The sequence below is a fragment of the Sus scrofa genome, chromosome 4, assembly GCF_054392235.1.
Source record: "Sus scrofa isolate SSC_HxYL_T2T_F1_AM1 chromosome 4, Sscrofa_HxYL_maternal_Yorkshire_Landrace_v2.0, whole genome shotgun sequence".
NCBI classification, from domain to species: Eukaryota; Metazoa; Chordata; class Mammalia; order Artiodactyla; family Suidae; genus Sus; species Sus scrofa.
The window spans coordinates 110,809,220-110,822,508 of NC_139386.1; the positions used below are offsets into that span (position 1 = coordinate 110,809,220).

Genomic DNA, 13,289 nt, shown 5'->3' on the forward strand with positions numbered 1-13,289 from the left:
AGTGCTGCTGGCAAAACTGGACAGCTGCATGTAAATCAATGAAACTAGAACAAACCCTCACACCATGCACTAAAATAAACTCAAAATGACTTAAAAAAACTTCAACATAAGACAAGATACCATAAAAGTCCTATAAGAGGAAAAAGGCAAAACATTCTCTGATACAAACTGTGCAAACGTTGTCTTAGGTCAGTCCCCCAAAGCAATACAAATAAAAACAAAAATAAATAAATGGAATCCAATCAAACTTAGAAGATTTAACACAGCAAAGGAAACCATAAAAGAAAAGAAAAGACAACCAACAGAATGACAGAAAACAGTTGCAAATGATGCAACTGACAAGGGCTTAATCTCCAAAATATACAAACAACTCATACACGCAACAACAACAAAAAACAAACAACCCAATTGAAAACTGGGCAGAAGACCTAAACAGACATTTCTCCAAAGAAGACATACAGATGGCCAACATGCACGTGAAAAAATGCTCGGCATCACTAATTATTAGAGAAATGCAAATCAAAACTACAAAGAGGTACCACCTTACACTTCACAGAATGGCCATTATTAATAAGTCTACAAATAACAAACGCTGGAGAGGATATGGAGAAAAAGGAAACCTCCTGCACTGCTGTGGGAATGTAAATTGGTACAACCACTACGCAAAACAGCATGGAGGTACCTCAGAAAACTAAATATAGAATTACCATATGATCCAGCAGCGACCCCACTCCTGGGAAGGTATCTGGACAAAATTTTCATTGAAAAAGATACATGCACCCATATGTTCATCACAGCACTATCCACAACAGCCAAGACATGGAAACAATCTAAATGTCCACTGACAAACGAATGGATTAAGAAGATAGTGGTACATATACACAAGGGGATACTACTGAGCCATAAAAAAGAATGAAATAATGCCATTTGCAGAAACATGGATGGAACTAGAGAGTCTCACGCTAAGTGAAAGAGAAAGACAAATACATATGATATCACTTATAGGTGGAATCTCAAATATGGCACAAGTGAACCTATCTACAGAATAGAAACAGATTCACAGACATAGAGAACAGACTGTGGGAACCAAGGGGGAGGAGTAGGGAGTGGAATGGACTTGGAGTTTGGGGTTACTAGATGCAAACTATAGCACTTGGAGTGGATAAACAATGAGATCTGCTGTATAGCACACAGAACTATATCTAATCACCTGTGACGGAAAATGATGGAGGATAATGTGAGAAAAAGAATATGTGTATTTGTATAACTGGGTCATTTTGCTATACAACAGAAATTGACAGAACACTGTAAATCAACTATAATAAAAAAAAAATAAATAGGGAGTTCCCGTCATGGCATAGCAGAAACGAATCCAACTAGGAACAATGAGGTTGCGGGTTTGATCCCTGGCCTCGCTCAGTGGGTTAAGGATCCAGCGTTGCTGTGAGCTATGGTGTAGGTCACAGACGTGGCTAGGATCTGGCATTGCTATGGGTGTGGTGTATGCCAGCAGCTACAGCACTGATTAGACCCCTAGCCTGGGAACCTCCATATGCCGCGGAAGGGGCCCAAGAGATAGCAACAACAACAACAACAAAAGACAAAAAGACAAAAAAATAAAAATAAAAAAAAATAAAAAATAAATAAAAAATAAAAAATAAAAAGGTAGTTTAAGAGTGTTGTTCACATTTTCTATATACTTACCAATTTTTTTCAAGTTGCATCAGTGGATGAAGGAGGAGTATTACAACCCTCAACTATAATTATGAAATTGTCTATTTCTCATTTTAATTTTTTAAGTTTTTGCTTCATATTATTTTGAAGCTCTGCTATTAAGTACGAAAACATTCATGACTGTTATCGCTTCCTCATGAATTGATACCTTTATCATTACCAGAGGCTTCTCTGGAACTCTTATAATACTTCTTATATTTCAATCTATTTTAGGTGTTACTAAAATCATGGTTCCAGCTTTTCCATTCCTACTGTTTGTATAGTATATATGATATCTTCTTTTTACATCTTTTCACTTTTAACTTCCTGTGTCTTTATATTAAATAAAGTGTCTCTTGTAGACAATATATAGTGTGACCTTGAATTTTTTTTTATCCAGACTAATAATTCCAAGGCTCCACACCAAACCTATTCAACCTCAAATCTGAACTTATGGGTAAGAAATATAAAGATGTATATACACATACATATATTTTAAGCTGATTAAATGATTTTTAACATTAAACCACAGAAGTGCACCCTATTACAACTGAAAGGATTGATCCACACAATCTCAAAAGATAATGTTTGACATTTATATGGAACAACAAAAGACCCAGAATCGCCAAAGCAATCCTGAGAAACAAAAACCAAGCAGGAGGCATCACTCTTCCAGACTTCAAGAAATACTACAAAGCCACAGTCATCAAAACAGTGTGCTACTGGTACCAAAACAGACAGACAGACCAATGGAACAGAATAGAGAACCCGGAAATAAACCCTGACACCTATGGTCAATTAATCTTTGACAAGGGAAGCAAGAACATAAAATGGGAAAAAGAAAGTCTATTCAGCAAGCACTGCTGGGAAACCTGGACAGCTGCATGCAAAGCAATGAAACTAGAACACACCCTCACACCATGCACACAAATAAACTCCAAATGGCTGAAAGACTTAAATATACGACAGGACACCATCAAACTCCTAGAAGAAAACAGAGGCAAAACACTCTCTGACATCAACATCATGAATATTTTCTCAGGTCTGTCTCCCAAAGCAATAGAAATCAGAGCAAAAATAAACCCATGGGACCTCATCAAACTGAAAAGCTTGTGCACAGCAAAGGAAACCCAAAAGAAAACAAAAAGACAACTTTCAGAATGGGAGAAAACAGTTTCAAATGATGCAACCGACAAGGGCTTAATCTCTAGAATATATAAACAACTTATACAACCCAACAGCAAAAAAGCCAATCAACCAATGGAAAAATGGGCAAAAGACATGAATAGACATTTCTCCAAGGAAGATACACAGATGGCCAACAAACACATGAAAAAATGCTCAACATCACTGATTATAAGAGAAATGCAAATCAAAACTACCATGAGATACCACCTCACACCAGTCAGAATGGCCATCGTTAATAAATCCACAAATAACAAGTGCTGGAGGGGCTGTGGAGAAAAGGGAACCCTCCTCCACTGTTGGTGGGAATGTAAACTGGTACAGCCACTATGGAGAACAGTTTGGAGATACCTTAGAAATCTATACATAGAACTTCCATATGACCCCACAATCCCACTCTTGGGCATCTATCCAGACAAAACTCTACTTAAAAGAGACACATGCACCTGCATGTTCATTGCAGCACTATTCACAATAGCCAGGACATGGAAACAACCCAAATGTCCATCAACAGATGATTGGATTCGGAAGATGTGGTATATATATACACAATGGAATACTACTCAGCCATAAAAAGAATGGCATAATGCCATTTGCAGCAACATGGATGGAACTAGAGACTCTCATACTGAGTGAAATGAGCCAGAAAGACAAAGACAAATACCATATGATATCACTTATAACTGGAATCTAATATCCAGCACAAAGGAACATCTCCTCAGAAAAGAAAATCATGGACTTGGAGAAGAGACTTGTGGCTGCCTGATGGGAGGGGGATGGAGTGGGAGGGATAGGGAGCTTGGGCTTATCAGACACAGCTTAGAATAGATTTACAAGGAGATCCTGCTGAGTAGCATTGAGAACTTTGTCTAGATACTCATGTTGCAACAGAAGAAAGGGTGGGGGGAAAATGTAATTGTAATGTATACATGTAAGGATAACCTGACCCCCTTGCTGTACAGTGGGAAAATAAAAAAAAATATTAAAAAAAAGATAATGTTTGAAAATCACTGTGACAATAAAGGGCTTAAAATCCCTGAATTCTCATTTATGTACTAGAATTTTTAAAATAAAATAAGGATTCTAAATACCTTTATCTCATAAACATTCAGTTGCTTGCTGTCTGCTGTATTCTTTTTTTTAAAGGCCTTATTCTGTTAAAAATAAAAAATTACGTTTAATGCCAAAGTGATTCAAATTTGTACTGCCACTGACTTAGACTAAAATTACAAAAGGAAAGCATTATTCTCTAAAACTATAAAAAAAAAAGGCTTTTAAAAAATAGTTTAATTTTGAGAATCAGTACATACCTCTTGCTGGAGTTCTTCAATAAACTTGCTTTTATTTTCAATTTGTTTTCTTAAACTGTTACACTAAAAAACCATGAGAAATTAAAAATTATTTTATTTAATATTCCAGTCAAAATAAATAATTTCAAATAAAGACATTAACATAGAGATCATTTCAAAAATCTCATCATTAAATAATACGCTAGTTTCAAAAACTGTGTAAGTACAGAGTTTAATAGACTATCTCAGACAAATTTGATATTCTCAAAATGATATAATCTACTTTAAAAACACATGAATTCAACTACTTTAAGGAAAATATACCTATTAATACCATACAATGGCTGAATTATATAAATAATTAACTGAATTTTGAAAAGCCAGCCAAAGATAAGATTAACTATAATTTGCCACGAGTTCCCTTTGTGGCTCAGCGGTAACAAATCCAACTAGTATCCATGAGGAGCAGGTTCAATCCCTGGCCCCACTCAGTGGGTTAAGAATCCGGCATTGCCGTGAGCACAGTCTAGGTCACAGACATGGTTCAGATCTAGCATTGCTGTACCGTATTCTGGCAGCTACAGCTCCAATTTGACTCCTACCCTGGGAAATTCCATATGCCATGGATGTGGCCCTAAAAAGACAAACAACAACAAAAAAAAGACCCTAAAACTATAATTGATCTTCTTCCTTATTCATTATTTCTCATTTATAATTTCTGAGATCACTTTTACCTTTTATATTGGGGGAAGGATAATAATATGATATTCTATCTCCTCCCAACTACATTCTAATTCATCTTAAATAAATACCAGCTAAATGATTTTTTTGTATCTCACTTTGAGGGACTATTTACCTAGATTTCTATCTTTGCCTGAGGAAGCACTTGTTTTATGTATATTCTCTATTCTTCAGACATCAAAATTTATTCCAGGAGGTGCCATTGTGGCACAGCAGAAACGAATCCGACTAGGAACCATAGTGGCTCAGGAGCTGGCGGCTACAGCTCTGATTAGACCCCTAGCCTGGGCACCTCCATATGCCGCGGGTGCAGCCCTAAAAAAGGGGCAAAAGACAAAAAAAAAAAAGTTTATTCCACTGAGAGTTAATGTTGATGACTCTACTTTTCACCTACTAAGCTTTTCATAAAAAGCCTTTTTTAAAACTCACATCACTACACATTATAAAAACTGTCTTTATAACTGGCATTACTACAGTTCAAAAAATGTGTATAATTTCTTAAAAGGACAATGACATCAGTTCTATCAACTTTGAATGTTATTTTGACTGTCCCATCTCACTCTCCTTTTTTTCTAAGTAAACTAGTGAAAATTAAAGTAACATAAGTTTTCTTTTTTTTCAATTTTAATAATCTCCAAACTTGGGATTAATTAATATATTTGGTGGCATGCCCAGAAATTCTTGAAAAGATTTTGAACTATCACAGTTCATTTTTAAGTAAAATAATTCATGGAGTTCCCTTTGGATATAGCAGGTTAAGGGTCTGGCATTGTCACTGCTGTGGCTCCTGTAGCTGCTGTGGCTTGGGTTTTATCCCTGGCCCGGGAACTTCAATATGCCACTAGCATGGCTGAAAAAAAAAAGTAAAATAATTCATGCGTATAAAAAGGGGGGGTTATTTACTAAAATTCTAGGTAGAAGAAAATAGTTTTAATTATTAGAAGTCACAATTTCTGAAAGTGTACTACACTATCCAAAGGACTACTTACTAACTCACTATACAAAAGGTCAAGTTTAGGACAAGTGTGGGGTCAGGGGCAGAGAAGGGAAAAGTGAATTAGTATGACCAGTAGGTAGTAAAAACACTTCACATAAAGAAAGCAGAAATTACAACAGTAATTATAAGAATAGAAGATATGTCTAAGAGTGATTTTTAAAAGCATCTTACCAGAGTTCCCATCATGGCTCAGCGTTTAACGAACCCATCTAGGAACCATGAGGTTGCGGGTTCATTCCCTGGCCTCACTCAGTGAGTTAAGAATTTGATGTTGCCGTGAGCTGTGGTATAGGTTCCAGATGCAGCTCAGATCCCAGGTTGCTGTGGCTATGGTGTAGGCCGCCAGCTGTAGCTCTGACTTGACCCCTAGCCTGGGAACCTCCATACGCAGTGAGTGAGGCCCTAAAAAGACAAAAAATTAAAAAAAATTTTAAAAAGCATCTTACCACTCTAAAGATAGTTACAACAAATGCAGCTGCTGAGAGTATGAAGTTTTAGGAAAGGGAAGAGATAGCTAAAGAACAGTTTAATGAAGATTTGCTCTTTGAACCATTATGAAAAACTCCTGAACTCAACGCTCTTCAAAGAAACCTGCAGTAAAAAATCTACTACTGAAAGCCTTCAAAGTAGGAAGATTTCTTTTTACAGGAATATGTAAAGGCTAGCCCCAAAGAAACTAGTCATATGTGTACTGTTACAAAGTCTATTCCCAAACATTTTTCACATTTTATAATACCTTGTTTTCTAATATCTTCATTTGTTTATCTTTTTTAACAACTTCACATTCAATGCTTCGAGCCTAAAAAATATTATTTGACATCAGATTTAAAATGTTAACAGAATTTCTGTTTTCTTCTATGAGTTTCTTTTAGAAATGGAATTACAAAGCTTAGTCCTCTATTTCTACAAAAAAGTTCTCCCAGTTTACTTGTAAAAAAGAAATTGTTTTGAGTCTATATATTAATGTTCACATTTTATCTTAGCCTAGTATCATTCTACAATATTTTATTAGCTTTCTTAGCTTATACTGAATTTTTAAAAATTATTTTATAAATAAATGTTCATAATTTCTTTCACAAGCATTTGTTAAACTGAACCTTACTTATAACAACCCAATGATATGGACAAAAATCAGTATTTTTATCCCCATTTTAGAGACGAGGAAAGAGAGGCTCAGATAAAGTACCGAGAAATAATAAATATCTGACCTAAGGTAGTGGACTGGGGTCAGGGGAGGGAGTGTAATAACTTTCAATGTCAGGCAAAATATCTGAGAAATGTTTGCAACTTGAATTCTTTCCAGGTAAGTCTTTCAATAAATAAAAATGAAATCCAATCACGGAAAGCTTAAACATGGTAACAACCTGTTTTGCATTTTGTTTTTTTTTTCCTTAACACATCATTAATATTTTCTACATTGGTAAAATAAAGTTCTTAGTAAAAGATTTTTATTTTATATTAAACATTAAATCCATGTTTTGCCCCACACCAACATGTAAGTATTCTGAAGCAGCTCCTGATACAAAATTTTTTCTATTAAAAAACCAAAGTCTTTACAAGATTAAATTCATTTTTTTTCTGGCTGAGTTTAGCAAATAAATGTGAAGCTAAAAGAAAGATAACTTTTTGAGGAAAAAAAATGTGATATAGTATGAAGAATGATAGAGAGCCAGCTCTACCACTTCTTAGTCATGTAGACTCTCAAAGTTTTTTACCCTTTGGAGGCCTTATTTCCTAATTCATAAAATGAGGACAAAAACAACTTCCAATTAAGTAAGATAATATATATAAAGAATCTAGGAGTTCCCGCCGTGACGCAGTGGTTAACGAATCCGACTAGGAACCATGGGGTTGAGGGTTCGGTCCCTGCCCTTGCTCAGTGGGTTAACGGATCCGGCTTTGCTGTGAGCTGTGGTGTAGGTTGCAGACGCAGCTTGGATCCCGCGTTGCTGTGGCTCTGGCGTAGGCCGGTGGCTACAGCTCCGATTAGACCCCTAGCCTGGGAATCTCCATATGCCGCGGGAGCGGCCCAAGAAATAACAACAACAAAAAGACAAAAGACAAAAAAAAAAAAAAAAGAATCTAGAATGTTCCTGGTTCATTTCAAGCCCTTAAAAGTATAGTTCATCTCACCCTTGAACTACTCCAACAGTCCTAAAATTCTCCAAAGGGTAAATATAATTATAACATGTCTCAGGTCAAAACTCTTCAATAACTTCAAAAACCTAAATACAATTAATGAGGCCTCAAGTGATCTATCCTCACTTCTCCCCACCCTCATTTTTCTCCATCCTCATCTCTCTACTCTCATTTCTCCCTACTTTCATCTTTGCCACCAGTAACTTAAACTCCACCTCTCAGCCACGATAAACTTTGTATAGTTGCGTAAGTCTGACAGGCTCTCTCATACGTCATATATAATGTATTTGTGTCTGTGTCTTTTTGTAACTTGGAATATTCTTTTTCTCCCTGATGTACTGTATCCATCCCTCTGTCTTCCACTAATTACTATTAATCTGAGGTTTTGAAATGAACAGTGCTTCTTCCAGGAAGCTTGTCCTAACTCAGATATAGATAGATGCCCTTTCTATGGGCTCTAGTAGCAATTAAATGGAAGACCTATGTTTTGGTCTGGCTACCACCCTTTCCTGCAAAGATTCTTTTAGTGTAAATTAACAGTAATCCTGCTTAATTCAGTTTAATTTGATGGCCACTGATCTGTCTAAGAGTGAGAATGCAGCTATGACTTGGCCATATTACTCTATTCCCTAACTACAAAGAACGGCTCAGGTATAAACTAGGCCAGAGTCCTCTCTAAGATTTTTTTCAGAGCTTTCAAGACTATTTTTTATAACCTTCCAATTGATTCCAAGGGTCTTTCACCTCTCCCTATTCCATTCCTAAAAATTTTAAATGTTACTTATCTAATAAAAAACCTTAACTGGAACACTATTGTCTACCAAAACAAATTAAATCCAAACATGGTACCCAGAACAGTGCCTAGCACATCACAGGTAATCATTTCATTTGTTCAATGAAAAAAACAGTGACAACCTTCACAATCTAGTTTGATCTTTCTATTTTGGCACAATTTTCTCTATGTATATTATATACTATAATCATATACACCTTGTACTATTCCACTTTTGTAATAATCTTCCTTGAAAGCCTTCTTCCTATCTCAACTCTGAAATCATATCCACCAAAGCACAACATAAACTTATTAACCAATTTATCAGTATATTTCACATCACTAAAGTATGATCCTTTTATTTACCCTAAAATATAAATCAATATTTATAAATGTTCAATATTTGAGGAACTGAGGAATTATGACACAACTTCTTCTAGATGTAAGCCACATAAGCAAAATAACCCAACCTGGTCTATATTTGTAAAGTGAACAGCCTACAAGAGTTCCTGAAACACTAGTTATTTATATAATAGTATACCTTATTTTTTTTTAGACATGTGGTGTTGCATTTAAGATTTAAAGTTTTGTGATGCAACCTATTATTAAATACAACATACATTTTCTTCACTCTTGTCCAATTTACATTTAACTTCATCTCCTTTCTGTTTCAGTTCTTCTTTCACAGATTCCAGTTCATTCCTTAAAGGAAATGGAAGAGTGACATTGTAATAAAATTTATATTTTCATTTTATTCCCTTTCCAGAATTCCTAAAACAGTTGACTACTTAATATTTTGTTGGTTTATATTTTCATTTTGTTTGATAACTTTTCATGTATTAATATCAATAGGTATAGTTATACATCTATATTTAAATTAATTTATACATTTAATTTGAAATTATCTAGATCCTTATAGTCATTTTTCCATTAACAAAATTCCTATATAGAAACACTTATTTCTAATTTGAGTCAAGATTTTACTTTACTGTTTTCTTAGTCATAAGTTAATCATCATTCTAGAACATAATTATGATGTTGGACAAATTAAGGACATAATGCAAGTGATTTTAATGAAAAACTACAGACAGATATTTGCATATGCATATATCCTTATATATGTGCACTGTATCTCTGGAAACATACACAAGAAAACGTGATACCTCTGGGGAGGGAAAATGGATGCAGGAATACAAGGGGCAAGAAAGACAATGTTCTTTCCCCATGTCTCTTTGTCCCTTTGATTTTTATATCATATGGGTGAATTGTCCTTTGAAATTTTTTTAAATTAAAAATATGAAAACAATGGTGCTTTCTCTCAGATGGATGTTTGAAGCTATTTCTGATTATAGTCTCTCTTGCTACAACTGATATGTTGCTGGGTCTAACCTGAATGCATGGAATAGTATTCAATCATGTGGAATACTGGTCTTATGAAAACTGAATTTAGGATGTTTACTCTTTCAACTGAGTTTTAAATTTTTACTTGGCATATTCTTGCCATTCATATATATATTTTGTTTTTTTAGGACCGCATCCACAGCATGTGGAGGTTCCCAGGCTAGGGGTCTAATCAGAGCTGTAGCCCCCGGCCTACTCCACAGCCACAGCAATGCCAGATCCAAGCCACATCTGCAACCTATACCACAGCTCACGGCAACGCCAGATACTTAACCCACTGAGAAAAGCCAGGGATCAAACCTGGAACCTCATGGTTCCTAGTCGGATTCATTTCCGCTGTGCCACAACACGAACTCCACTATTCCTAAATATATTTTTATTTAAAGTTCTATAAGTCCACAAAATAGGTAGATATACAGAAAGATATTATTCAAATAATTTGAATTCTCTTAAATTAAAAGCAGCCTTTCCCTAAAATCTATCTTCACTTTTTATTCCCAAAATGTACAGTGCTATATCACAGATTTAATCTATAAATAACAGTTACTTCTGAAGAACAAAGTGAACAGAAAGGACAAAAGCAATCTTTAGAAGCATAATAAAAAATGACTTTCCAAATCTGGAAAATAGTAACAGTTAAGTGCCAGGCACTGTGTGCAGCACGTTATTCACATTTCATTATTTATATAATAATCCTCAAACAGTACTATGAGGGAGGTATATTAGGCCTAAAAGCAATCTCAAATAATTGAAAATATCAAATAAATTTTAATGACCAAATTCCTTAACCAAAGAGAAATAAAAATAACTGTACAGAAATAAGTAAAAACAAAAGACCCCAAATATTTGGAAATTTTCTAAATTATTAATGAATTAAAATGAAACCTGAAATACAAAAACAGATTATTTAGAAAATAATGAAAACGAAAACACTGCATATCAAAAACCAGGTCATAGATCTACAGTAGTGTTAGGAAATATACTGATATCCTGAAATGTTCTTAGTATTTGAAAAAGAGAAAGATAAACCAAATATCAATATATTGGTTTTTTAAATAACTAAGGAAAAGATTAGTATTTGACTGCAAGCAGAAAAACTTTATAAGTATGAAAGCAATAGAAAAAAATTCACAAGGAAAGACAATTAGATTTCATACAAAATTTAAAAAAAAATTCTATACGACAAAAAATTACTCAAAGTGAAAGGAAAACAGACTGGAGAAAATATGTGCTGTAAATAAAACAAGATAAAGAATTAATATGTTTTTTAAAGCTTAAATAAATCAGTAAGAAAACAATCAAGATCTCAAAGTATTCATGGGCAAGAGGTATAAGCAATTTTTTTTTTTTTTTTTTTTTTTTTGTCTTTTTGCCTTTTCTAGGGCCGCTCCCATGGCATATAGAGGTTCCCAGGCTAGGGATCCAATCAGAGTTGTAGCCACCGGCCTACACCAGAGCCACAGCAACTTGGGATCTGAGCTGCGTCTGCGACCTACACCACAGCTCATAGCAATTCTGAATCTTCAACCCACTGAGCAAGGGCAGGGATGGAGCCCGCAACCTCATGGTTCCTAGTCAGATTCGTTAACCACTGTGCCATGACGGGAACTCCAAGGCAATTTAGAAAGAAGAAATTCTAGAACTTTCCAATGGGGTTCAGCAGATTAAGGACCCAATGTTGTCAATGTGAGGATGCAGGATTGATCCCAGGCTTTGCTCAGCAGGTTAAGTTGTGGTGTAAGCCACAGCTGCAGCTCCAATTAGATTCACAGCCTGGGAACTTCTATATGTCATGGGAGCAGCCATGAAGAGAAGAGAAGAAGGAAAGAGATGAAAAATTCCAAAGCACACCTGAAAAATGGAAGTTTACTCAAACATGAAAATTATAAATCATAAGAACTATGAGTTGTTTTTAATCTGTTACATTATCAAAAATTAGTGAAAACACCTAAAAGTAATTAAGACATTTTGTAACCAACATTTTCATACAATATTGGTTGTACTGTATGGTTTATAACTGATAAAACACATCAAAAACTATTTATCTATCAAAAGTAACTGAAATAACTACTCCTATGACTCCATAAATTCACCACTTGAATTTTATCCTGTAGGCAAAAAAATCTGTATGTGCTCAAATATTCACTACAGTATTACTTATGATAGTGAAAAACTGGAAAATGTTAACATCAAAATTTTTAAAAATAATGTTATATCCACTTGACTGACTGGCATACAGGCATTAAAATAGGTAATTGTGAAAACACCTAGAAACAAAGATAATGCTTAAAATAATATTAATTTTTTAAAATCTCTTCTAAATTTTCTGGCATGTGATTAGTATACTTTCTCAACTAAATGAATATTAAATATTAGAAAGTGTCATACTTTAAAATTAATTTGTCTAAAACCACTATTTCAACACTAAGTATAAAATAGGCATGATTATAATCATAGTTTTAAGTTTCATAATTTTTCACTTTATACTACATTCAACATAAGATTGATCTTAATTAACTATAACAAACTAATAGAAAAGAAATACTAAAACCTTCAGATAGGCAAAAAACACATTAGTCTTGCCTTAATTGGGTTTCTGTTTCTTCCAGATTTTCTATTTGTTTCAACATCCTTTCTTCTTGCTTTCTGCTATTCTAAAGAAATAAAAAGTATTGTTTGTATTAATTATTTTGTGTCAATAGAAATAAAATTGAAATTAATATTTAAGACCTTTATCTGTCTTAATATTTATAAAATTTTATGAATATATATATAAAAGCCCTAAGAGAATGGGCTATTTAACTTGTGTAAGGTTTTGTTTTATTTTTTGTCTTTTTGTCCTTTAGGGCCACACCAGAGGCGTATGGAGGTTCTCAGGCTAGGGGTCAAATCTGAGCTATGGACGCTGCCCTATGCCAGAGCCACAGCAACGCAGGATCTGAGCCACGTCTGCGACCTGTACCGCAGCTCACAGCAACGCCAGATCCTTAACCCACTGAACGAGGTCAGGGATCAAACCCAGGTTTTCATGGAAGCTAGTCGGGTTCGTTAA

General features: G+C 34.7%; 1 protein-coding gene across 11 annotated transcripts in view; it reads right to left on the reverse strand.

Moving 5' to 3' along the window:
• SYCP1 (synaptonemal complex protein 1) overlaps nucleotides 1-13,289 on the reverse strand; it is a 146,210-nt gene that overhangs the window by 44,361 nt on the left and 88,560 nt on the right. For 7 of the 11 annotated variants that reach the window (XM_021090000.2, XM_085023505.1, XM_085023502.1 and 4 more), the window contains 5 exons: nucleotides 12,821-12,891; nucleotides 9,457-9,538; nucleotides 6,662-6,724; nucleotides 4,209-4,271; nucleotides 3,990-4,052 (listed from right to left, as the gene is read on the reverse strand). In XM_021090000.2, coding sequence (XP_020945659.1) covers nucleotides 3,990-4,052; nucleotides 4,209-4,271; nucleotides 6,662-6,724; nucleotides 9,457-9,538; nucleotides 12,821-12,891 — 342 coding nt within the window. The remainder of the gene's footprint in view (nucleotides 1-3,989; nucleotides 4,053-4,208; nucleotides 4,272-6,661; nucleotides 6,725-9,456; nucleotides 9,539-12,820; nucleotides 12,892-13,289) is intronic. The other 4 variants (XM_085023504.1, XM_085023501.1, XM_085023510.1 and 1 more) reach the window with 1 other exon arrangement.